This window comes from Austrofundulus limnaeus, unplaced genomic scaffold (genome assembly GCF_001266775.1).
Source record: "Austrofundulus limnaeus strain Quisiro unplaced genomic scaffold, Austrofundulus_limnaeus-1.0 Scaffold60, whole genome shotgun sequence".
Taxonomy (NCBI): domain Eukaryota; kingdom Metazoa; phylum Chordata; class Actinopteri; order Cyprinodontiformes; family Rivulidae; genus Austrofundulus; species Austrofundulus limnaeus.
The window spans coordinates 211,048-235,863 of record NW_013952462.1 but is presented as its reverse complement, the minus strand read 5'-3'; the positions used below and the strand labels follow the sequence as shown (position 1 = coordinate 235,863).

The 24,816-nt window shown below is 40.0% G+C and overlaps 2 protein-coding genes across 2 annotated transcripts; both read left to right on the top strand.

Moving 5' to 3' along the window:
• The first annotated feature begins 2,768 nt into the window (after positions 1-2,768).
• Positions 2,769-8,124, top strand: LOC106518362 (keratin, type I cytoskeletal 18). Its single transcript, XM_014009624.1, has 7 exons — positions 2,769-3,309; positions 4,315-4,397; positions 4,511-4,667; positions 6,053-6,217; positions 6,295-6,420; positions 7,513-7,733; positions 7,881-8,124. Exons 1-7 carry the CDS (start codon positions 2,851-2,853, stop codon positions 7,918-7,920), a joined length of 1,251 nt encoding a protein of 416 aa, XP_013865078.1. The 5' UTR covers positions 2,769-2,850; the 3' UTR covers positions 7,921-8,124.
• A 1,720-nt stretch (positions 8,125-9,844) lies between these two features.
• On the top strand, positions 9,845-24,737 carry eif4ba (eukaryotic translation initiation factor 4Ba). Its single transcript, XM_014009623.1, has 15 exons — positions 9,845-9,897; positions 13,031-13,180; positions 14,740-14,945; positions 16,638-16,754; positions 16,917-16,971; positions 19,262-19,408; positions 19,557-19,700; positions 20,338-20,493; positions 20,589-20,853; positions 20,974-21,041; positions 21,218-21,476; positions 21,570-21,607; positions 22,308-22,437; positions 24,230-24,302; positions 24,543-24,737. The coding sequence occupies exons 1-15, from the start codon at positions 9,885-9,887 to the stop codon at positions 24,618-24,620; spliced, it is 1,899 nt and encodes a 632-aa protein (XP_013865077.1). The 5' UTR covers positions 9,845-9,884; the 3' UTR covers positions 24,621-24,737.
• The last annotated feature ends 79 nt before the right edge of the window (positions 24,738-24,816 follow it).

Genomic DNA, 24,816 nt, shown 5'->3' with positions numbered 1-24,816 from the left:
AGAGACGAAATGTTTCATTAGAGAAGAACCCATCCAGAAGACCTATACAATTTTTTTCTTTTTGCATTTAGAAAACGTTTTTGTGACCAGGAAGTGCGTGACTGCACCATGAAACCTATTTTTCCCATTTCCTCAAACACACCACATTTCCGAAAGAACCAATCAAAACAGATTGATTTTGGCATTTTGGAAGCTAGTAGCGGGTTAGTTTTTAGAACAGATGTTTTACACGATGAAATGTGAGTGATGAAAACTTAGTGTCATGATCTGTGCTTTTTGCCTTTATTTTCTTAGTGTTTTTCTGTTCCCCTGTGTTTTCCTCTCCCTGACCCCCAGCCCTGCCTGCACACACCTGATTCCCCTGCCCAGGTGTTCCTCGTTAACTCTTGATTTGTTTGTTTTACATTCTGAGTCTTGTCCTCCTGTCTTTGTGGGATCATTGTGTTTCAGTCCTGTTCTTCAGCGCACTCGTGCCTGTTCTCCCCAGAGTTTTTTGTGAGTATTTGGAGCTGCTTCATCAGTCTTTTTGTGATTTTTCAAAATAAACCTATTTTTTTTTTAGCTTGCCTGCATCCTGGTATGTTCCTGCACCAAACCTTACACTTAGGAGCTTAATCCCAGACCAGTTTGATGATGAATAAAGTTGGGTGATGAGTCTGACTTTTTTTTCACATTGGACTCCACCGGGAAGAAATTCCGTGCATACTGCCTGCCTAAATGTTCGCTACGTCAGAACTTATTCGGCAGATGTGTTTCCGTCTCTCCTTTTGCGCATTAACTCCATTACAGGATGGGGGAAATTGGCCTTGGCGGAGGTTTGCACTCTCCGAGTGTTTCTAGTTTTAAAAGAGAAAAACTTGGCCAATAAAGCTAAATATGTCAAATTATTTATGAAGTACCAAAAGTCATAACCTGAACGTCCTGAAGGAGCTGAACATTTTGATATAAAAATTGTTGAAAAAATAAAAAAAAATTGCGGAACAAGATACATGCCTAATAATGTACAGAAGGAACAAAATGATCTCAATAATGTGAATGTTTGATATTATGCACAATTTCATACAATAATGTGATACATCTGATCTCTTAGCACTTGAATTATAGCCATTTTGTTAGCCAGGTTGCTTAGCATCTTGTAGGGCCAACATCCTGCAGGTTTTTGAGGTTTCTATACTCCTACACAACTGATTTGCATGAATGAATGTTCTGCAGAACATGAAGAGGTAATTCAATCACTCAGTCAGGTGCGTCAGAACAGGGAAACAAGACAAACATGCAGGATAGCAGCCAGGATTTTACACTTGTGCCTTAAAAAGTAATCACGTGCAGACGCTCATCCAGTGATTATTTCCAAAAGTTTTATTAAAATGCATCCACGGTTCATGAGGTACAGAGAGAGGCAACAACAATGTTGCCTTTGGTGGTAGAAAAGAATTATGTTTTTGGGTCAAGAATATAAAGATCATGTTGCCTGGTGGCTCCCAAATTCAGTTTTCATGTATCAAACATCAAAAGTCTTTCTCCTGAGAGGTCCCACCGGAACGCCCTAACAGATAATTGTCTGACCAATGAATGTAGATAACTAGCTGCTGAATGAGGCCATCCTTTGTTTCCCTGTATTCTGAACAAAGTATCACCTAACCTTTTTGTTTTTGTTTTTTTGTGTTTGCTTCTCCTGCAGATCCTGTGAATACCTGCAGCTTGGATGATATATAGTTTGCTTTTAAAGTCATCAAGTTTCTCCGTTTTGTTACTTGTGGAGTTGAAATCTGATGTGTTTGTTGGAAAAATATGCATTGTTCAAAAAATCCATTGGATTTCTTCTTTAAAACTTTATTTTCAATCTACTGACTCCAATCAGGTTCACAGTACAGCACGCAGCACGCAGGCCTCAGTAAGACCTTGGGCTGAACCAAAACACAACACAGGTGCCCTGCTCTAAAGCAGAGACTCTGCAGCACTCAACTTCTTTCTACTATAATAATGAATTGACCTTATAATGTTCATCTCTTCCTGGTTACATCCCTGGAGGTGTTGCCTTTTACGTCAGACGTCAGAACGTAACTCATTTTGTTTAGACTAAAAGAAAGAGCACATAACACACACACACACACACACACACACACACCAACTCTTTGTCTGCTTTAACCTCACAGGCTGAAATGATCAGAAAGTATAAAATACAAAACTGCATCTAACATTCAGTTAATCCGTTACAAAATTTCCTTCATGTTCATGGTCTCATTTCTAATATCAGCTGCTCTTATGTAGGCGGGGATAGGCAGGATGGTGAAAGCTGTTTATTTTGGGACCCTGCAGACCACAAACACAGAAACTATGCAGCATCTGGTACATGATGCCTTTTATGGACAAACCACAAGATGTTTTTTCCCTTACACACTCACAGTAGAGCTTATTATTCCCAAATCTTCTAACTTTTTGAGCTTTAATTTACTTCACTTCTTTTGAGTGCTTTTTTTGGTGAGCAGCTTGTTTTTCACTTGCTCCGAGCCACTAACTGTGTCTGTGGTTTGTTGTTTTAGATGTTTACATGCTTCCTGCATCTCCTTGGTGACAGAAAACACAATGTAAGTAAAAAAAAAAAAAAACGGAACATGAAAGAGACTGAGGGAATCAGAGAGCAGTGAGAAGAATCAGGAAACAAAGACTAGGCCATGCTGCAGTGGGCAGGGTCTGAGAGACCAGCTGCTACTGGAGGAGAGAGGCGGCACTATAAGTTCACCACTTCCCCCCCTCCTGGCCTCACTTTTTAAAGTCAGTCAGCACTGAATCTCCACATCGCTCTCCTTTTCTTTTTTCCTTTTTTAAATTCAACGACATTTCTCCACCATGAGCTTCAGAATCCCCAGCACGCAGCAGACACCTTCTGCTCGGATCTCCATGACCCGCTCAGCTCCTCAGTACCGAGCTGCCAGTATCTACGCCGGCGCTGGGGGGCACGGCGCCCGCATCTCCTCCGCCTCTGCATCCTCCCTGCGCTCGGGCGCCCCCATCTCATCCTCCTCAGGTGGCTTCAAGCTGAGCAGCGCGCTGGGGGGCGGCAGCGCGGGTGCGGGCTTTGGAGGCGCGTCCGCCTCGGCCGGCACAGGTGCTGGCATCCTGGGCAACGAGAAGGGGGCGATGCAGAACCTGAACGACAGGCTGGCCAACTACCTGGACACGGTAAGGAACCTGGAGCAGGCCAACAAGAAGCTGGAGGTGAACATCAGGGAGGCCCTGGAGAAGGGGGGACCTGACACCAGAGACTACAGCAAGTACGAAGCCATCATAGAGGATCTGCGCAGGGAGGTAAGAACCAGTTTCTTGAAAGAAAACGTGGGAAAATGTATGAATTAAACTGAGAAGTTGTTGGATATAAGGGGAAGAGGGGTTTTGTTCATCCTGCAAAACACCCAACAACAAAAGTGCTCAGAATGGTTCATTTTCCTTTCAWAGTTATCGAATTTCAAGTGAAGTTATAGGGTGTGGTTGCTAAGCTCCAGCCCTGCTTCTATAAAACTTCTCGAGGCCTCAAAAGAGCCAGAACTTCCTCCTGATGAATCACTAACACGTGGGCTTTTATCACAAGGGGCTGAATGAAAAACTCTCAGGCAACCAGCTAACTTAAGAAAGAATTTCTAAGTGTTGGTTGGACGTTGATCCTGGCGTAGGAGGGCCCCAATGGGAAACAGATGGGTGGCAAAAAAAGACACACACACACACACACACACACACACACACACACACAAAAAAAAAAAAAGATCACTGCAGGGAGTGAGAGCGCAGATGTGAGCAGTGGTTGTAAAACAATCCGCTTCAGTCCAGAGAGTCAAATGTCACATTCTTTCCTCAGCGTGGCACAATGACACATTGATGGTGGCACATCTTCACACATAAAGGGAGCAATCTTTTTTTGATTTTTAATGTGGCGGGATACACGATCACATCAATTCTCATAAGTCACTCGTGAAGAATCCCTACAGCTCTGGGCGCATCGACTGATTCAGAGAGAGGAATGACTGACYGCAACAGAAAGGAAATCCATTTCTACAGCAACACTAAACCAAACCAGATTCAGTTRTAGTACAGGGACACCTCATCTTCCTGTTCTTCAACTTGTGCTTCCTCTTTTCTAAACAAATGTTGCCAWGGATTCAACTACACTTCCTTGTTGTGCAACTGAAATTAGTGGTTTCTTTTTTTACCTGTTTTACCTGCAAAGCATCGTTTGAGGCCATTAAATATATGCTAATTTATAAAGTCTTCTGAATAAATAACTGTTTTCTTCATCTTTTTTTATTTTTTCATGTCCAGATCTTTGATAAGATAGTGGACAACGCTCGCTTTGTGCTCCAGATTGACAACGCCCGTCTTGCAGCTGATGACTTCAAAGTAAAGTGCGTGCTTTTACTTTATTCCCATACAGTGTAAATCWATGAACGGAGCCTACTTTTCTCCTCACTTTGCGAGTAGATGGTGTCTGTAAAATTGTGTTCCTTCACTCCTTCAGGTATGACAACGAGTTGGCGATCCGGCAGTCTGTGGAGGCTGACATCGCTGGGCTGAAGAAAGTCCTGGATGATACCAACATGAGCAGGATGAACATCGAGAGCGAGATGGAAGCTGTGAAGGAGGAGCTCGTCTACCTGAGGAGGAACCACGAGGCTGTGAGTTCAACCGTTTTATCATGTTTAAAAATGTCTTCTTCAAAGTGTTCATGGATTGTTGTTGACTTAGAAAATAAAAATGGCTGATTTAGAAATCAAACTTATGTTTGGGCCTTAATGCATGAAATTAAACATGAAATGAATTATCTGATGTCTGTTTTGTGCAGTAATAACTAAAGCTTCATACTTCCTGCAACCAGTAATCAGTTCTGTATCTGCTTCTTAATTTAGAACAATTTCCGCTCTGAGCTCTTGAATGATTTTGTTTTCACAAACACTTCTCTGTTCCTTCACAGTATTTTACATTTACTGCKATAATCACAGAATTTTAACAAGGCTGTTTGAAAACATTCACATTTTTTTGTTCATCCAATCTTTGATTAAACCATGTGTTCATTATTTCCTGCATAAACAGCTTCAAATCAAATGACAAAACATTTTATTAGCCTTTGTGAATCTTCATTGGAATGCTTCAGTTATCATAAATCAAAGCTACCACCGTGTGTTTGACAGATGGAATAATACCACCAATAATAACAATAAATAGCTTTTTAAAATGTTTTTTTTCACTCACATAAATTTTTCTTCAGTTCTCCAGTGATCAGCAGAATGTCTTTTCCTCAATAGTTGGAATTTCCAGGTTCCAAACCTGAAAAATCAACTGGAAAGCTGTGTAAAGTTGAGCTTTTGACTTGTAAACTATTAGGTTTTTAACCAGCACAGACCTTAGTATTCAATATGGCTGCTGAGGGCATAAAAAGTGAWAATAGCTGCAGTAATAAAGCATTTATTAGCACTGTAAAATCTCTGTCAGTGAACATCTTGCTAATTTAACCAAAAATTAAAAATCATACAACAAATATCTGAGCACAGTTTCTTGGAACTATAAGCTGGGTGTGATGTCATAGATCCATGAGAAGCTACATCCAATTTAAAAAAAAAAACCTTTAGGTACTGAAGTTATTGCATTTTCTTTGAGTTTGTGTCTTATGGTGAAAACTGACTTAAATATTGTCATTTGTGCACAAACTCGTCAGAGACATCTCTGTACATTTTTCACTCTGTTGGATATAGTGTCAAATTCAAACAACTGCTTAGCTTGGAAGTTTTTTTTTTTTTCAATTTTATCTCCCACCTGAGCCAAAAAGATGTTCCCGTAGTTGAAACAATGGAAAAAACATTGTATCGTCTCTTTCCTCACATGCAGAGTGAGATGATAAGAGTCTCTCAAGGACAAGATWATATTTTCATTCAGTAGAGAAAAGGTCAGAGAGACCTGACAAACTGAACTCAGGGAATACTGCAAATAAAGTGCAAGGAGTTCAAATACGAGTACCGGTAAATAAAATAAAGATTTAGTCACATGTCTGTTTGTTCTCAAACAGGAAGTCATGGAAATGAGGAATCAGATCTCTCAGTCAGGCGTCCAAGTGGACGTGGACGCTCCTAAAGGCCAGGACCTGTCCCAGGTCATGGAGGACGTGAGAGCGAACTACGAGAAGATRGCTATGAAGAACGCAGAAGACCTCAAACGCTGGCATGAAAARCAGGTAAAGCAGGGCTGAAAGAAAGTGACACCYTGAAGATGACATRATGTTTGCWGAACGTGTTTTTCTTTTTTTCTCAGATTGCAGATGTGCAGGTCCAGGTWTCGCAGAACACAGAGGCTCTCCAGGGGGCTCAGGCGGAGAAGAGCGACTTAACCAGACAGATCCAAACCCTGGAAATTGAACTTGCATCACAACAGAGCTTAGTAAGAGTTTTAAATCTGTTTATTACATTTTTATGTACTTATTTTAACTGTAATAAATGGTTTTATCTTCTCATATTATTTGCAGTTAATTTAAATGTAACTAGAGAATTAGCTGATTCTGCATGATTGCAATGATGAAAGTTTTTACTGAAGAGCTACAAAAGCTGAAACAAGCCTAAATAGGTTTTAAAAGTAGCTGAAATAGCTGAAATTAGCACAAAGAAACAAAAATAGCACATTTGACGAATCAAGCAGCAAAAAGCTGAAATTCTCACYAAAAATGTGAAATTAGCTGAAAAAAGCTCAAATTACCTCAAAAGGTAAAACTAAAAACACAGAAAACAGCTGARAGCAGAAAGCGGCAGAAGGAAGCAGAAAAAAGGCAGAAATCAGCAAAATACTAAAAAAAACAGATAGGGTTTTTATTTTAAAATATATGTCAACTGTTTTCACTAAAATGAATTGAGTTAAGGTACAATTTACATTTAATATAAAGTAAATGTGTTACCTTAACTTTGAGCAGAAGCTGAAATCAGTACAAATGAGTTTAAAAAAACAGAACTAGAAAAAAAGATAAAAAGTACGATAAACATTTATAAACATTTGAAAAGATTTTAAGGATGTTTTTTCTTAGCCACTTCAGTAGAGAGCAGAACTGAATATTAGTTTCTTYGTTTCTTCATCATCAGTGACTTTTTTTCAAAGAAAAATAAAGATTTTAAAGATGTTGACGAAAGCTCCATTCTTTTTAATTGAGAAAAAGCTAAATATCTAAAAAAAAAAAAAAAAAAAAAAACCATAAAAACTCCAGAACATCCTGAAGGAGCTGAATGTTCTGATATTTAAATTGTTGAACAGAACAAGAAATGTGCCGAAAGACATACGGAAGAAAAATGTATCTCGACAATGAGATTGCTTGATAAGCATTCACACAACTATTGACATATTCACAAGAATTAAAAAAAARAATAATCTTTAGTTATTGTAAATATATTATATAAATGAATCATTGTTTTTGTTATATTTACAACAAATCGTTTACCGTAGTCAAATAGATTTACACGTGAACAAATGTTTCCTCTTTATTATCAGAAAGCCTCTTTAGAGGACACGCTGCACAACACAGAGTATCGCTACAACATGGAAATGGAAAAGTACAACGGCATCATTATGCGGCTGGAGGAAGAACTCGGCAACTTGCGTGCAAACATACAGCAACAGACGCAGGAGTACGAGGCGCTGCTCAACATGAAGATGAAACTAGAGGCTGAGATCAGCACCTATAAGGGTCTGCTGGATGGAGGAGACTTCAGGTAAGAATCAGGGAAGAGGAGAAACAAAAGGAGGTGGAGCTTTGAGGGGTCACGAATAGAGACGATACTTTCAGCAGACTGTCACTTCAGTGTTGTTTTTACATATCTGCTAAACATAAAATTTAAAAAAATGTGTGTTTTCTACAGGCTTCAGGATGCAGTGGATGAGCTGGAGGCTTTGAGCTAATTTGCACTAAAAGAAAACCGCTCACAAGACTCAATGGTGGGAAAGCTGGCCCCATGACCCAAAAAAAATGTTTTATATCAAGATCACATGAACATTTTGGAGGTTAAATAAGAAATAAAGGCACAGTACATGTCAATGAAAACAGAAAGTTGAAAAAACATTCAGTGTCTGACCTGACAAATAAATACAAACTGTTGACATGAAGTCTTGTTTGTGTGAATTCATTTTATTTATTTATTTTTTTTGATCACATGAAAAATCAATCAGATGTAAATAATCATACAAAAATTACTATTTAGGAGTTTCATTAAAATTCATTCTGTGGTTCATGAGAGTTTGCTAACAAATATATTTGTCTAACACAACAAATAAACACACATTGCCCATAAATAAATGAATGAATCAGATACACACAAATCCAGTTGTTGAAAAAAATAGGATTTTGTTGACAAGAGAGTTTTGCATCAATAATTTTGTATTTATGAAATCAAAGTTGCARAGTAAAAAATAATCATATTAAGCTAACCTTTTAGATGTGCTGGTGAGATCAAACTTTAATGTTACAATGAAGCAGCAGGTTTAGTCCTTTGCAGCCCTCAGCCATGGCATCTTTTACATTCTTATCTGTAAAAACAGACGAGAACCGACCCACCTTCACAGATAAATCCAGGCTGCTGCTGGAGCGCCTGTCCTTCTGCTTCAGCTGCGCTGGAATTCAAAACAAGTTTTCAGAATTCACMGAACACAAAACGTGGCTTAAGGCAGATTACTAAAATTTTTCAAATATTTTAATACTCCCCAAAATACTTGCATTTACATTTTAGTATTATAGTCTTGATCAAACTGGTATGTTTGACAAAAAGTGCAACATTTGTTACAGTCTGGTACAAAGTATTTGGCCCTGAAAGGTGCATTCACTGTTTGACCAGTAGAAGGCAGAGATTTTCTAAAACATGCCAACAATCTCAGATGACACACAACTTTCCAGAAATCTGAATGCAGCTGTTTCGGCTTCACTTTAATATGGAGCTCCATGAATTCTTGTTGGAAAATCAGTTCTGACCTTGTAARTCTGAAAATCCAAACTGAATTTATTATAATCAAAAACAAACATACTGGTTTAGGCTTGAGAAGGAATGGGCCTTCAATACAGAACCAGCTGTGTCAGGTAACAACCGTGATGAGTTACAGTTACCTAAACCTTTTCACCAATATGTGGCTGAAATAAATAAAATGTCCCCTAAAAATGTTAATGGCAGTAGTTTTTARTGTGAAATACTTAGTGCAAATACGTAATCTGACCTCTGCAGTGATGTTAGGTTCTCTCCTCTTTAATCCACGAGCTCAAAAAACACTGCAGGCATTCCTCAATATGTCTGTATTCATTTCTTGTGACATGTATTTAAGTTTTATACGATAATAGTGTGATAAAATAAGTTTAGAGCTTCCTGAACACATGCCGTGCCTTCCACTGCAGCATTAATGATGCAGATCTGCCTGATTGTAAACTTTTTTTATTTGGTTGTCATTCAGTACAGAGAGTTTCTTGAATTCTAAGAATATCAAATTATATAGCAGTAATATTCGTGGATGGTGTTTTATCAGTATTCCCYTTACACAATTTATCTTGCATTTTTTTGCTTCTTTTGATTTACAGTATTGTTTTGTTTTGTTGTTGATTTTTGAATCAGATTTGATTTACTTTTTGGGAGTGTCCTCAGGTTATCCGAAAAAAAAAAGTAGACTCCTAAAAAAATAAAGTTTTAATAAATGTCAGAGATGACAACAGCAGCCTGTTGCGAAACAGAACAGAAACACCAGGAAGCAACAGAGTCAGTGCAGCAGATGTGGGTCAGGAAGAAAACAAGGGAGGAGACAGAGGCACGTGAACGGCGTTAAGCGCGCTCCCGATGATAAACCTCTGACGCCTTCATCCGGGAACTTCAACTAACTCGCTCTCCAACATGGCGGCGTCAGGTGAGGTTTATGTGGGTGATCGATCTCAGTCGATTATTGGGAGTTCCAGGAGGRTATATCTCTGGACAGTTTCACCTATAAAATGTTGGGGTTTCTATTTTACCTGTTTACCGAACCGGGTCATTGTCTCGTGCCTATGAGCCCGTCTATCGACTGTATTTTTTACCCGCTAAAGGCGAAGGTGCTGCTGGGTGAAGGCGAATGAACGAGTTGTTCTGATCTGGGCATCTCAGCCTACAAATTMAACCGCGAATTGTTTCTGTAAACGRTGTTGCATCGGAGTGCAGCGTATTGCTTGATGAGTTTGTTTATTTTATCCTAAACGAAGCGGCTGGCGACATGCTAACAAACGTCGCTAACTGCGTGTAGAGCTGGCAGCACATTACGGAGCTCCGCCGTGGCGCTCGGGGCGCAAGCGCGACTTGTGGAGGAGGGGTTGAGCTGAAGGGTCCGGAGCCGCCTGAAGAGAGTCTCTCCTCCACGTGTGTGGCGTTCCTCTCCGGTGTCTGATGGAACGGGGCAGCTGGGCCCGGTCGGGTCGCATCCGAAACACTTTATTTTTGTGTCAGCTTCCCAACTTTGAGCGGTGCTTCCTAGCCGGCTAGTCCTGCACCGCTGATGGCGCACTTGGATCCTGACGCTGCGACGTGCACTAGGCCCTAAAAAACGCAGCCATCTAAGCAGGGAGACTTCCCCCGTCAGCACTTCTGCTGACTAAGCCCGCAAAGACACGGAGACAAAAGCCATCATGGGCTGGGTTATTCCTCAGAAGTCAGGAAACTTGCTTATAGTATTTTCAAATTTTTGATTAATACGTATTAGAGAAAACATCTGAAAAAACTTAGGAGTTTCCAGACTCAGATGGCCTTTTTATTGTTTATTTCCCCCAAAAAATAAAAGCCGGCAATTTTTTGTAAACAAAGCTCAAACAATCAGGACATTTTTCACAGACTATTTAAAAATGGACTTAATCACCATGCTATTACCTTTTAGGCTCATTTCTGATTAAAATCAAACCTTGAGTACATGGTCATACACCTACAGGTTTCATGTATTTAGGTGATACAAAAGGAATTTGGGAATTTAATATTTAGACCATAAACAACTTGAAGTTTTGTTCCACTTTTCCATTTCCCCCTAAATTTCTTCCAGTCAGAAATTTACACAGGCATAATGTATACGGTCTCCTTAAGCACTTTTCATTAAGAAACAAACAAAACAAAAATTCATATTTTTGTTTTTACTTCGATTTCCAGGTTTCTTTAGAGAAAAACATACTTGGAGCATAGTCCTGAAACAAATGGCTTTGATAGTTTATTACAGGCYTATAAGCAGTTAAGGTCAGTTAGCAGGACATTTTTATTTTACACCATGACGTTGCATTTTTGAAAAGTGTCAAATGAACACTTTTATGCTCGGTGTTGGGAGATTTTATAATTAGGTGTGTGAAGAATGTCCTGACAGCTGGGATTTTCTGACTTGGCTTCATCGCATAGTTCACCCTCCAGACCAAAACAAATCAGACCTGTTTGAGTAGTTTGAAGCCCCCTGGGCAGCCTACGGAAAGTGTCAGATTTCAATATTATAAATAGATAATTGTCCTACAATCGGCTGCAATTAATGGTTTAATTAGTTTTAATTTAATGCCTTTACCTTAAACATAAATTTAATAAATTGGTTTGATATTACATTTACACCTTATGTAGCGTGAGTATCTTAGACTATGTTCACTTCAGGCGAAAGTGACTCAAATCCTTTATATTATTATTATCATTATTATTATTATTATTTAGGTCATGTTGCATTTGATTTGACTTTATGACAGTGAGGTAGGGGTATATGGATTGATATCAATACCGCCATGCAGTTTAAAGTTTCTACATTTGTCATGTCCTCGGTGACTGAGAATTTACTCCAACATATAATCCTAACACTGGTATGTCCTAGCATGTTGGATCGTATCGATACTAGCATGATGGAATCGATACTAAAGATTGTGCCTTCTTTCAGCACATCGCTCCTGTTCCAGAAGTGCAAATATTTGCCTGAGTACGCAGGAAGCAGCAAGATCAAATGTCAGCATTAGACAAAACAAGCACAACAAATAGTAATGGTGTTTTCCTGATTGCACATCAGCTTCAGAATTTATCCACACATGCTAACGTGTAGCATCCATATTTACTTAACATAGCGTGCTACATGTGATGTCATTTCTTCTGTGAGTCGCTCCAGTGCTGTGAGCTGTTCACACTGGASTCTGACTGAGGTTGCATTGAAATTATAATGTGAATTCTCATGCAGAAATTGTAATTGCAATGTAATTGAGCGTTGAGACCTGTAGAGCGAATGTAGCTTTAGTGACATTTTTTTTAATTGTCACTTTAGTCTGCAGAGGCAAATTGCATCTTCATAAACGTGTTCCAACTTGCCTTAGAGTTAGAGTTTTGCAGCTAAATTTGTCATGTGAACCGTTACAAAACAAGTATTAACACCTTTAAAAAGCTGTGCTATGTTCTCTCCAGCTGTCATTAAACCATATCAGGGGAAAGTTTGCGATGAAATGTCATTAGGTGTGTCAATCAAATCATAAGTGTTCTCTGTAAATATTAACAGTTCTATAGTTTCTATTCCGGTAAAAGGAGTTTGTTTTAACAACAGTTGATTTTGGTCAAGCATTTTTTTAGTCCTTCCTGTAATATTTATTGATACAAAGTCAGAGGTAATTTCTAACTTGTAAATAGGAAGCTCGGTCATTAGAAAAAGTCAACTTTCATTCAGCACCTTGAGCGGGAAAAGCAGCGGTGACAGTTGGATATTATTCTGTTTTATCTCTCGTGATGTGGTCCCCTCTTATCTGTCGAAGCTGGACAACAGGCCGCTACTTCACTAATAATTTTGGGCTAGCTCAGAGGAGCAGCTGTTTAAACAAGTAAAGGTATACTAGTAGATGGATGAGTGTGACACCATTTAGACTTTTATTACCATCTACCTGTGAATAGTTCAGAAATAAGGCAGTTTAAAGTTTGTGTCTTTAAACCTGAGGGATCTGCAGCATTTTGGAAACACTCTGTGTACTTATAAACACTCTTGAGAGCTTTAACTAACCCTGTTTTTTTGTGCATCTTCCCTAAAGCTAAGAAGAAGAATAAGAAGGGAAAGACCCTCACTCTCAATGACTTTCTGGCTGAAGACGGTGGCAGCGGAGGTGGTAGCAACGCCCCTCCAAGCTACCCGTCCAAGTCCACAAGCTGGGCCGATGAGACCGACGACCTGGATGGAGATGGTAAGAATTCAGTACAGCTGGTTTTGCTGTTGTTCAAACATAGCTGGTGAAAGAAAAATGTCTTAGCAATACYATTCTAACATTTTCATGTGTTTTTATAGAGGTTAAAGGCGTCGTAAAATGACACAAGTTTACTTGTGTAAAATGTTAAGTTGCTAACATAAAGGTTTAATGTTGACTCTAATCATAAAGACCCATTGTTGGGTAGCACTGATTGTGTTTCTCCCTTTGTATGATTGTTGTTGTTGTGTCCCTGCTTCTAGAGCTTTTCTTTAGTGTTACAGTATGTCTGAAAAAGAAAAGCTTTGCAAGGATTGCTTTTTCTTTGTCCCACACAGGTAGCGTTAGTTATTATCAGAACTGTCATTTTGAAATTAGTTTTGCTTGTTTTATGCCAGGCTGGATGTCATTTTGTGTTAAAAGTTGTAAAGCTCTAATTTAGTTGGATGTTTAGGATTAGGGCTGCCACGATTAACCGACGACTAATCGTTTATTAAAATAATCGATGACTAATTTAATAATCGATTAATCGTTTTCTTTTTCTTTCTTTTGTTGTTCTCTACTTTGTTTTTCTCTCCAAACTGCTTTGACACCTTCCACTGCCACATCTGCCTTTCTGTCCTTGACACACGTACAGTAGTGGTAACTGGGGTAGGCCGTGGATGTCACAAGACATTGGGTATCATGGCTACCCAGCAACGGAGCTCAAAAGTGTGGGAAGTTTTTAAGAACATGAAAGAGAAACCTGTGCGATATCTGCAGAGCAGAACTTGCCTTCCACAGCAATTATTTTTAGTTAGCATATAGCTAAAATCTAACCATGGTTATACAATAGCAGCTGCGTTCTGACGTGATAAGCTGTATGTTTTATATTCAATTAACATATGATCCGATTAGTCGACTAATCAAATAAATAATTGGTGATTAATCGATTGTTAAAATAATCGTTTGTGGCAGCCCTATTTAGGATTATCTTTTTTTTTGTTTACCTTTTAGTTACAGAAGCTTGTGATTATGATTCTTACAACAGCTCACTGCACGTTGTATTATTCTGCTGTTCATTTTAAAATACTCTTGTGGTTTAGAGGGAAAAAAGCTGACATGCAGACACGGTATTGCAATTTGTCAACAGTGGGTTGTACAAAATGYTGCCAAAAATGGTTGACATGATGAAATGAGCAGCACAGTAAAAGTTATTCGAATTTTAATTCTTTCTTGTATTAAATGCAGGTGAACAGGATATTTTTCACCCCATCAAGATGTTTGGTATGATGAATGGGGATGGGTGAAGAACCCATATGAGTGGGGGCCTCATAAGTGGGCCCGTTTTTGTCCCTAAGCAGTGCAAAGAGGTCTATAATTCAGTGCCACAGGCATCACACAGACCATTGAGTCCATCACTGTTTTGTCGGTTCAGCAAGTTAGGCTTATCCCTCTGTTTTACACATTGTTTTAATTTTTGTTGCATATTTTCTCCTTTTATTGATGAAACTGTTCAAGCTAAGACTACAGAAGCTGGTAATTTTTCACAGAGTTGTTTCTGCTTCTTATTCTTTCAGTCTCGACATCATGGCACACCGAGGAGGATTCGTACAGGGCTCCACCCATAGATCGCTCCATCCTGCCAACAGCTCCTCGCTCGGCCCGTGAGCCCAACATCGACCGGGCCCGACTGCCCCGCAGCCCGCCGTACACGGCCTTCCTGGGCAACCTGCCCTACGACGTCACCGAGGACTCGATAAAAGACTTCTTCCGTGGCTTGGCAGTAGGTGTACTCGACACATGGCGGAGCATAAAGCACTTGGTGTACAGTTACCACAAGATTGTTGTCTGTAGCAACACAGCTTCTTTTTCCAGTTGTAATTCAACGTAATGTTTGTATCCAGTAAATGTGCTTGAGGCTACCACGGCATGCAGCCACTTTCATTGTTGCTGTAGAGAAAAACCTGAAGGTTTAATTAAACTGAACTGAAGTTTTTTCATGGTGTGTACTGCTCTTTGGAGTGTAGTGTTCAAGTGCTTAGTTACACACAGTTTTTAATTCATAAAACCTTGATTTATGCAATTTTTTAGTATTATTTTGCTAATGAAGTCATTTCTATTAATGTTTTTTATGTGGTTCCCCCTTTTTCTATACATCTATGTAATACAGGACATATAATGTTATGGCACCATCCATCCGTCTGGATAAGTTCTTGTCTGAGCTCTAAATTTAAAACCCTTTACCATACTGTACACCTCATGGCTCAWTGATGATTCCTATTGATTTTAAGGTCAAAGGTCAAGTTCACAGTTGACCTTCATGTTAAAAGCTGAACTATGCTCAGCTTGACATCTGAGTAACAGAAATGTCAAACCCTTTGTTCCTTACATTGTGTCTATCTGTCCAKCCAGAAGTCAATAACAAGTTGTCCATGGTGTAACTCCACAAACGTTTAGGATAGAAAATGGCATCAAACTATGACTTCACATTAGATCCATTATTATTATTAATTAATTAATTCTTAACTAGGGCGGCACGGTGGRTCAGTTGGTAGAGCTGATGCCTCTCAGCAAGAAGGTCACCGGTTCAAATCCCAGTTCGGGGACCTTTCTGGGTAGAGTTTGCATGTTCTCTCCGTGCATGCGTGGGTTCTCTCCAAGTACTCTGGCTTCCTCCCACAGACCAAAAACATGACTGTTAGGTTAATTGATAACTCTAAATTGTCCCTAGGTGTGAGTGAGAGAGTGAATGGTTGTTTGTCTCGTTTGTCTCTATGTGTGGTCCTGTGATGGACTTGCGACCTGTCCAGGGTGTACCCCGCCCCTCGCACTGTGACTGCTGGATATGGGCACCAGTGACCCACGCAACCCTGAAAAGGAAGAAGCGTGTACAGAAAATGGATGGATGAATTCTTAACTAACTAACTAAAACCACTMCTACCAAGGAAATCATGAGTAGTACTCATGAAGTCTACAACTCTGATCGTAAAATGTTTTGGTAATTTTTCCACATTATAACTGATTGCTGCACTTCTGTGTTTCTACATGTTCTTCACTTGTGCAGTTMTTTACACCATGGACCAACGTCATTCAGTGAAATTGACTTTTTACCCCTCTACAATTTTGTATATACTTAAAAGGCACACCAGAGACTGTCAACACCTCAGGAAAAAAAAAACCTTTGAAAATATATCATTTCAGCCAATACTCTTATCAAGTGAGCTTTTCCTTTAGAGTCTTTTATGACATCACACTCACAGCACTTTGTTTTTGCTTGCACTTGGTTTACACATTGAAAGACAGTGGCGTATAAAAAGGTATTTCCTTACTGGCAGTTCATGTCATACAGTTCAGTTTGTGTTGTTGGCCCAGTCGTTATGCATACTTTCCATATTTTCGTGTTACGCTTTGAGTTTCTGTCATTTTGGCCCTGTGGAGCTTAAAATCTATGTTATAAAACCCTCTCTGTTTCCAGATCAGTGCAGTGCGTCTCCCTCGTGAACCCAGCAACCCAGAGAGGCTGAAAGGTTTTGGCTACGCTGAATTTGATGACCTGGAGTCCCTCCTGAGGGCCCTCAGCCTGAATGAAGAGGTGAGAGAAACAAACAAACTTGAGTTTATAGTTTGTTTGTTTTTAATTTTTTGAGTGCTTACGCTTTGATGCAATGTAAAAATAATCTTTTTTTTAAGTGCATATATCGTACGAAAATTAATATTGCCCGTTTTGCTTCTTTGTTCTTTTGAATGTCAACAGAACCTGGGGAACCGTAGGATTCGTGTTGATATTGCAGACCAGTCTAATGATAAAGGTATATTTCTGATCTTTTGACATTTTCAATGACTTTTTTATTTACTTAACCTTCAGTTCTTCTAATCAAGCTATGCAGCCATATTTGCAGTATTAGAAAACTAACGACCTGAGATTCCTGAATGAATGAATGAATGAATGAATGAATGAATGAATGAATGAATGAATGAATTAAAACACCTCAAAGTGCCCAGGTTTGGATGTTTGTAATGATGTTAAACACCTAAATAAATCTCCTTGTGTGGCTTTTTTAAGAAAGTAAATTTCAGTGACTGACTGACTGACTGACTGACTGACTGAATCAATCAATCAAATCAATCAATAACCTTTATTTAACCAGGTAGTAAACCTACTGAGATCAGGATCTCTTTTACAAGGGTGACCTGGTCAAGAGGTCCGCACGACACATCACAGTGTATCAGAGTTTAAATTTACATTGTGGTTTAAGTACAACAATTCAAAACACAAATTGTTAAAAACAGATTTAGACATTTAGTCATTTAAAACGTACAAACCAAAGTAATTACCAATTACGTTGCAATTATTTTTATTTTTTTACAGTTGATTAGTGCGACATTTATCAAACAAACACTTGTGCCTACAAATTCAAACAAGATAAAAAACAACGAATAAGAAGTCAGATGAGAGATCAGCACTAACAGTTACAGTGTACAAGTAGAGACAAGAAAACATATGCACGGATCAAATTTCTTTTTGATGTTATCAGTGAGAATCGACAAGAAGGATCTAAGAGAGATGAGTGTTGACAATTTTAGATCTGTCTGTACATTGTTCCAGGCTGAGGGGGCAGTGAAGCTGAACGCTTTTTTCCCTAGTTCAGTTCTGACAGGAGGACTCGATCATTGGAGRGCAGGGAATATTGACTGTGTGATGTTTGTATTAAGGTGGTAAGATATGACGGGACTAGGTTCAGGAGGGTCTTATAGACGAAGGATATCCAGTGAGTGTATCTGCAAGCTGCGAGTGATGACCAGCCTGATTTGACGTACAGGTCACAGTGATGAGTGAGATAGTTGGAGTCTGTGATGAACCAGAGAGCGCTGTGGTAAAGGGAGTCTAAGGATTACTGGTATTTTGATGGAGCAGTCATATACAGCATGTCACCATATCTAAAATAGGCATGAATATTGCAGTTACTAATGTTTRCCTGGCTTTACATGAAAATCAGGACTTATTTCTGAAATAAAAACCTAGTTTCAGTTTGAGCTTAGTTGCCATTTTAGCAATGTGAGCTTTAAAGGAAATGTCAAAATCTATGTAGAAGCCTAGATATTTGTAAGTGGAGCAGATTTCAATTTGTTGTCCCTGTTGAGTTGCAATTGTTGTTAGGCTCCCTGGTTGCTGCTTTCTGTTAGAAAGTAACATGATTTTTGTTTTGTCAGCATTTAACACCAGTTTTAGCTTTTGAAGACGGGACTGGATGATGTTGAAAGTGTCCTGGAGGTAGTTGAAAGCTTGGCTGAGGGAGGAAGAACAACAGCAGATGATGGTATCATCTGCGTAAAAATGGTAGGAGGCGTTTGACAGATTACTGCACAATCATTTATGTATAAAGAGAATAAAATTGGTCCTAAGACTGAACCCTGTGGCACCCCTTTTAACAATATTTTGGGAACTAGAGGAGGATCCGGCCACATGAACAGACTTAAGTTCTGTCAGTCAGGTAGTTGTTGAAGCAGGAGACGCTTTGTTTTGAGAGACCAGAACATTCCAGGATGTTTGACATGAGTCTGTGGTCTACTGTGTCGAATGCTTTGGACGGATCAATAAATAGTGCAGCACAATATTTTTTACAGTTCTGGGCATGTATGATGTCATTRAGAACCTTAAGAGCTGTGGTAACTGTGCTGTGCTGTTTCCTGAAGCCTGATTGAAATGGTGATAGAATATTGTTGTACTCAAAGAAGTCAGTTAACTGATCACAGACTAGTCTTTCAAACAGTTTCGCCAAGATACAGTACATAATTTGGATATTGGTCTATAGTTATTGACATCAGTTGCTTCCCCCCTTTCAGTAGAGGGATAACAAAAGCTGATTTCCAGACTTTTGGTATTGTGTGTTGAGACTGAGATTGAAAATATACAAGAGTGGTTCAGCAATGAGCTCTGCTGCTAGCTTTAGGAAAAATGGTTCTATATTGTCCGGACRTGCTGCTTTGCATGAGTCGAGGGATAGTAGAGCTTTTTTAACCTCTGCGGGAGACACAGGTACAAATTTAAATTGTGACTGATAACCGTTTGTGATTGTTTGAATCATCTTCACTCCTCAGAAAGAGACAGTGGATCCATGGGAGGCAGAGACAGGGGTGGACGGATGGGAGATATGGGTCCTGACAAGACAGACAGTGACTGGAGAGCTCGTCCAAGCTCAGACGCTGATGATGGACCTCCACGGAGGGATGATCCTTTTGGAGAAAGTACGTTTTTTTTTAATTAATATGTTTTTACATGTAATAACTGTATTTGTTGGACTATAATAAATACAGGTTAAAAGCAATCAAATGTACCAGGTTTTGAAAAAAAAGATCATATGTAGGTGAATTTAAAATTCTTGACCTGTTGCAGGATCACGGGACCGGTACGAGTCCGATCGTTACAGAGATGCTCCACGACGGGATAACGATCGCTACGATGGAGGAAGAGACCGCTACCGGGATCGCTACGACAATAGGGACCGCCGGGACGGCTATGATGACAGAGACCGCAGAGGTGAGTTGTTGTGTATTTTGTAGCACTTTATTGGGCTTCTGTCTGGTTACCAGGTCGGAATTTCTTAATATTCCCATTCGAAGCCGACTTCTTTTCATGGCCTCCTGCTCTCTCAGCTGCAGCTCTGATTATTTTACAACATTTTACGAATTTAATATCTGTTATTAGTTTATAAATCACTTAATGSCTTAGCACCACAATACATTAAAGATATGCTGTTGTTGTATCAACKTTCCAGACCTCTCAGGTCTTCTGGTTCTGGTAAGCTCTGCATCCCCAAAACCAGAACCAAACATGGAGAAGCAGAGTTCAGCTTCTGTGCACCGCAGATCTGGAACAAACTCTCAGAAAATTGTAAAACAGCCGAAACAATGAGTTCCTTTAAATCAAGACTGAAACAAACCTGTTTAGAGTTACTTATGAAACATAATAAATGAAACATTAATCAACATTTTGATGTGTGACAATAGCACCTGACAAACTGTAATGCTTCAGTTGTTAACTGTGTGTTGTATGACTGTATTTTTTCGTGTGTTTTTATGTTGTAAAGCACTTTGAACTGCCTCGTTACTCAAACTGATTGAACATAACATCCCCTAGTTTCTCTTTTTCTAACCCACTCGTGCTGTGTTTTTAGGCTACGACTCTCGTGGAGGAGGAGGTCGTGCTTTTGGCAGTAGCTTCCGTCGAGATGATGACAGTCGGGGTAGCAATGATCGCTATGGCGATAGGGACCGCTATGGCGACCGGGATGACCGATACGATAGACGAGATGAGAGACGTGAGGATAGAGGTGAGACTTATTTCAGTGTAAACAAAGAGTTGCATGAATTTACTATCCCACAGTCTGGTGGCTTCATATCATGATTTGATGTCTTTTCTTTAAAGCTCCTCAACAAAGACCCAAGTTAAACCTGAAGCCTCGCAGCGTACCAAAGGAGGAGGATGGTACGGGCAGCAGCGGGGGCACGTCTCCATCTGTGGCTCCCAGCTCCGGCAGCAGGGCCTCCTCCATTTTTGGGGCCGCAAAACCAGTTGACACGGCAGCCAAGGAGAGGGAGGTGGAGGAGAGGCTGAAGAAAGAAGAAGAGCGGCTGCAAAGGCAGCTGGAGGAGGACAAAACTCGAGGCCCCGACAGAAAGATGAGAGACAGGTAAAGGGGTGACCAAAAACATCTAGTTGTTCTTGCCCTGATAGAAAAATAGGTTGATTATTATAATAATGCACTTAAAACTAATTCAAGAAAGGAGAAATAATTTTTCTTTTTTTTCAGGGATCCTAGCTGGCGCAATGAGGAAACTCACACTGAACGAACCCGCACYGGAAGTGAATCCTCACAAGGCAAAAGTTTTTATTGGTTTGCATGTAGTCTGAAAACCGCTTCAAGCTAAACTTGTTTCTACATTAAAAGTTATCAGTTAGACCCCGTGTACGTTTAGATATTTCAGCTTCTTTTTGAAGAAACACTCAAGTTTTTATCATTTCCAGTGTTGATCTAAACGACTCTCACTCACCAGGATCAAGATGTCGAGATGGCGAGCGCTGTGGAGAGAACGAGGTTTTCTCTGGGAGAGAAGGGAACTCTTCCCCTGGTTCCTCCCCGCGGCCCTCCTCCACCAGCTCCTCAAAGGAGCCGCTCAAAGTGATGCCCGCCCCTCCTCCTAAGGAGAACGCCTGGGCCAAAAGAAGTGCAGTCAGCACAGGCTCCAGCGAGGGAGACGTACGACATCCGGTGTCTCCAGTGTCTCCCAGTGGTTCGGGTCCTCCTAAGTTCAGGTGAGAGCACAGCTGCTGCAGGACTCTTCTGACTCTCTGAGCTCTTTTTAAACTTGGTATACATTACTCCCAACTTTTATTTTCCTCCTTTAGTTCCCCAAGTTCTTCAGATGAAAGAGGATCTGGAAAGGGTAAGTTCTGTATATGTTCACAGTGTGCACAAGTTTTATTCAGGCTCTGCTGTGCATTTGCAAATGTGTGTTTTTTTAACTCAGCCATTGTTCCCCTATGCAAAAGAAAATCATAAATCTGCATCCTCACACATTTTCCAACTTCTGTGGTGCAGTCTGTAATGACTCTACCTGTAGATAAGTGTTGACAGGTGAACTGATCAAGTGTGACTGATATTTAGGTTTTTTTTATCAAAGTAATGTAACTGATGTGGCAGTAATACTCATATTGTTTAATGCTGACTTCTGTCAAACATATGAAATAAAATCATAGTTTATCAGCTTAATAATGACAACCTGGTAACAGCCTGTAATAAAAACAGAAACAGACTACAGCTCATTTTCCTTTAATATAAAGTCAAAACTGTGACATCGATGGTTTTTGGCATTCCCAAGCGAACTATCAAGCTAAAATCTGCAGTCAGCAATATTCCTGCACTGTCGTGCTGATCAGAACAAACTCTAATTAGTCACTGACTTGTTTTTCAAACCTGCTTCACATCTGTAATGTTGTAATTGTGTTGCTCATAACTCAGCCTGTAATCACACAGCTGCTCCCCTCATTCATTCCAGCATCAGGGACAAGCATGTGGTGAACTGTTGCTTATTGTTCAAAGGCCAACAGCCTCACTTCACACAACCTTCTTTCTTCTCCTTTAAGATGAGAACAAGGCCGACGGTGCGCGGCGCGATCGAGGGGCCCCACGAACACGAGGGGCGCCTGCTGGTCCAGGGGCTGGCCGGGGCCGAGGAGAGGTGTCCAGCAAAGAACGAAAAAAGGAGGCAGATAGGTATAGCTATTTTAAAAATAGGGTATTAATGCAACAAAGGGGACATTTCTAGAATTACTTGTTGTTTTTCGTGCAGATGTATTGATGGCTGGTGTGCACACTAATACTTCATACACCAGATCTTAATTAAACCCAGTAACTAGTATCAGAGAAGTCATACTGCTCTAACAGTGGGATGGAAGTGCCAACTAGTTTCAGTGTGTTAATTCTCATAAGAAAAAAAGCAGGGGCCTCATGTATCAACAGTGCGTACGCACAAAAACCTTGCGTACGCCATTTTCCCACGCAGAACTCCAGATGTATCAAAACTCAACTGAACGTGGAAATGTGCGCAGCCCCAAGCCAACTCAGTGCTGGTGTACGCACGTTTCTGTGGTTCTGGTTCCATTGGCAACACTTAGAGGTGATTTTGGTAAACTGTTTATGATGTAAAAAAGATTATTGTTCATACCAGACACACATGATTAACAATTATTACATCCACATGGATGCAGTTAGATAAAGAACACGCAAAGTTATGCCAAAAATACATTTAACAGGAACAGATTCAGTCCTACTAAAGGATATAACAAATAGTGAAACACGCAGAGCATTTATTTATAAACAGAATTTTGTGATCCACGATGACGAGTGGCTCATCAGCCGTTTTCAGGAATAAACTTTTTTAGTTTGGCACTGCAGCGCTCCAGAGTGCGACACAGCGAGGTGACYTGCGCCACGCGTGCACATGCAGCAGCAGCAGCAGCGATCAAACTGGGGTTCCACAGGAGCTGGCAGACCAATCAGGACTGTGTCAGTCCAGTCCACCCAAAGCAGAGTCATGCCCAATGGAATCATCTCATCRATATGATTCTAAAGGCTGAGTTATGGTCGCGCTCTGGAGRYRGCACCCTCGCCGGCAGTGGKGGTGTTTCATACTTGGCATTTAGTTGTTGCAGATTTTTCCAAAATGACACGTGGAAGTACACTTTACAACTTGTGAAAATGGTGTAAGTAGGAGAGCAAAAGCTTGACAAACAGACTGCGCACAAAGGCTGCGGCACGCAGCGTTTGTGTGGACTCTCCAACATCACGTCACGTCATGTGAACTCTACTGAGGCACAAAGACTCGTTTCTTAATATCAGCCATGAAATAAACTAGGATCTATGTTCTACCAAACATTTAAGTTCCTCTTTGTTTACAGTAATTATTGTAATAAACTCGTGCGCAAAGTTAACTATTAATTAATTAACAGTTATTTTCAGACTCGGAATGGATGGATGAGCCGGCTGCGCACCACAGCAGCGTACACACACACACACACACACACACACAATTACTCGTTCTTTGCGTGATAAACATATTTTGTATTATATATTTCTTAAGATTTTTTTCTCACTCACTTTATATTAAATTCATTATTTTCCTGACATTAGAAATCATTTCTGATGGCGCAGGGATCAAACAAACCTGTCCATCACACATGCAGGAAGTAATTTGCATCTGTTTAACATACAGTATGTTAATGAAGGCGTGTCAGGGGAGGTGTCACACCTGCGCTCAGTTCCACGTTAATTGTGATGTACAAAGAAATGTGCGTGGATTCAGGAGTACACACAGTTTGACACATCTGAATTTTTATGTGCGTACGCCGTTTTCTGGATTAGACCGTACGTCAGGTTTCAGTAAGAAATCCACACAAGTCTTTGTACATGAGGCCCCTGGACTTTATTTTGTGCCATAATTCATGTGAGCGTTGAGGATTCACAAGAATGTTTAACTTTCAGCTTCTTATGTTCACTCTACTTGTAGAAAGGACATTAAAAAAGACCGAGATGCCAGACCACCTCCAGAGCCAAAGAAATACGAAGAAACCCCGACCCCTGTAAGTCTTCCACTGAACAACAGTCTGTTTAAACTTCTGCAGTTTTTGTTTTACTGGTGTCTGTTTTATATAATATTTTAATTAACTTCTGTTCCTTTGTGCGAAGAAGAAACAGACCGTGAATAACTTTTCTTAAAATCAGTTTATACTAATAGAACATTGTTTTTATTTTTAAATCATTTTTATACAAACATGCTTCAGTGATTTCTCCTCGTTTGTTCTTGTCTTTGCATTTTTTAGAAGTTCAGCTCAGCCAGCAAATACGCTGCTTTGCTAATGGACGGTGACCAAGGAGAGGAAGGAGAGGAGGTGGAGTAAACAACAAGAGGCCTGAGAGCGCTAGAAGAGGAGAAAATAACAAACTCCAAGAAAAAGAAAAAAAAATTCTCAGTTAATGGAAAAGGAAAAAAAAAAAAAGAAAAACATCTTTTCACACAGAAGTGGCTCTGAGGGGTGGCACCACTCCCCGCCCCTTCTCCCACCTTTACCCCCACCCCCCACAAACCTGTCCTTT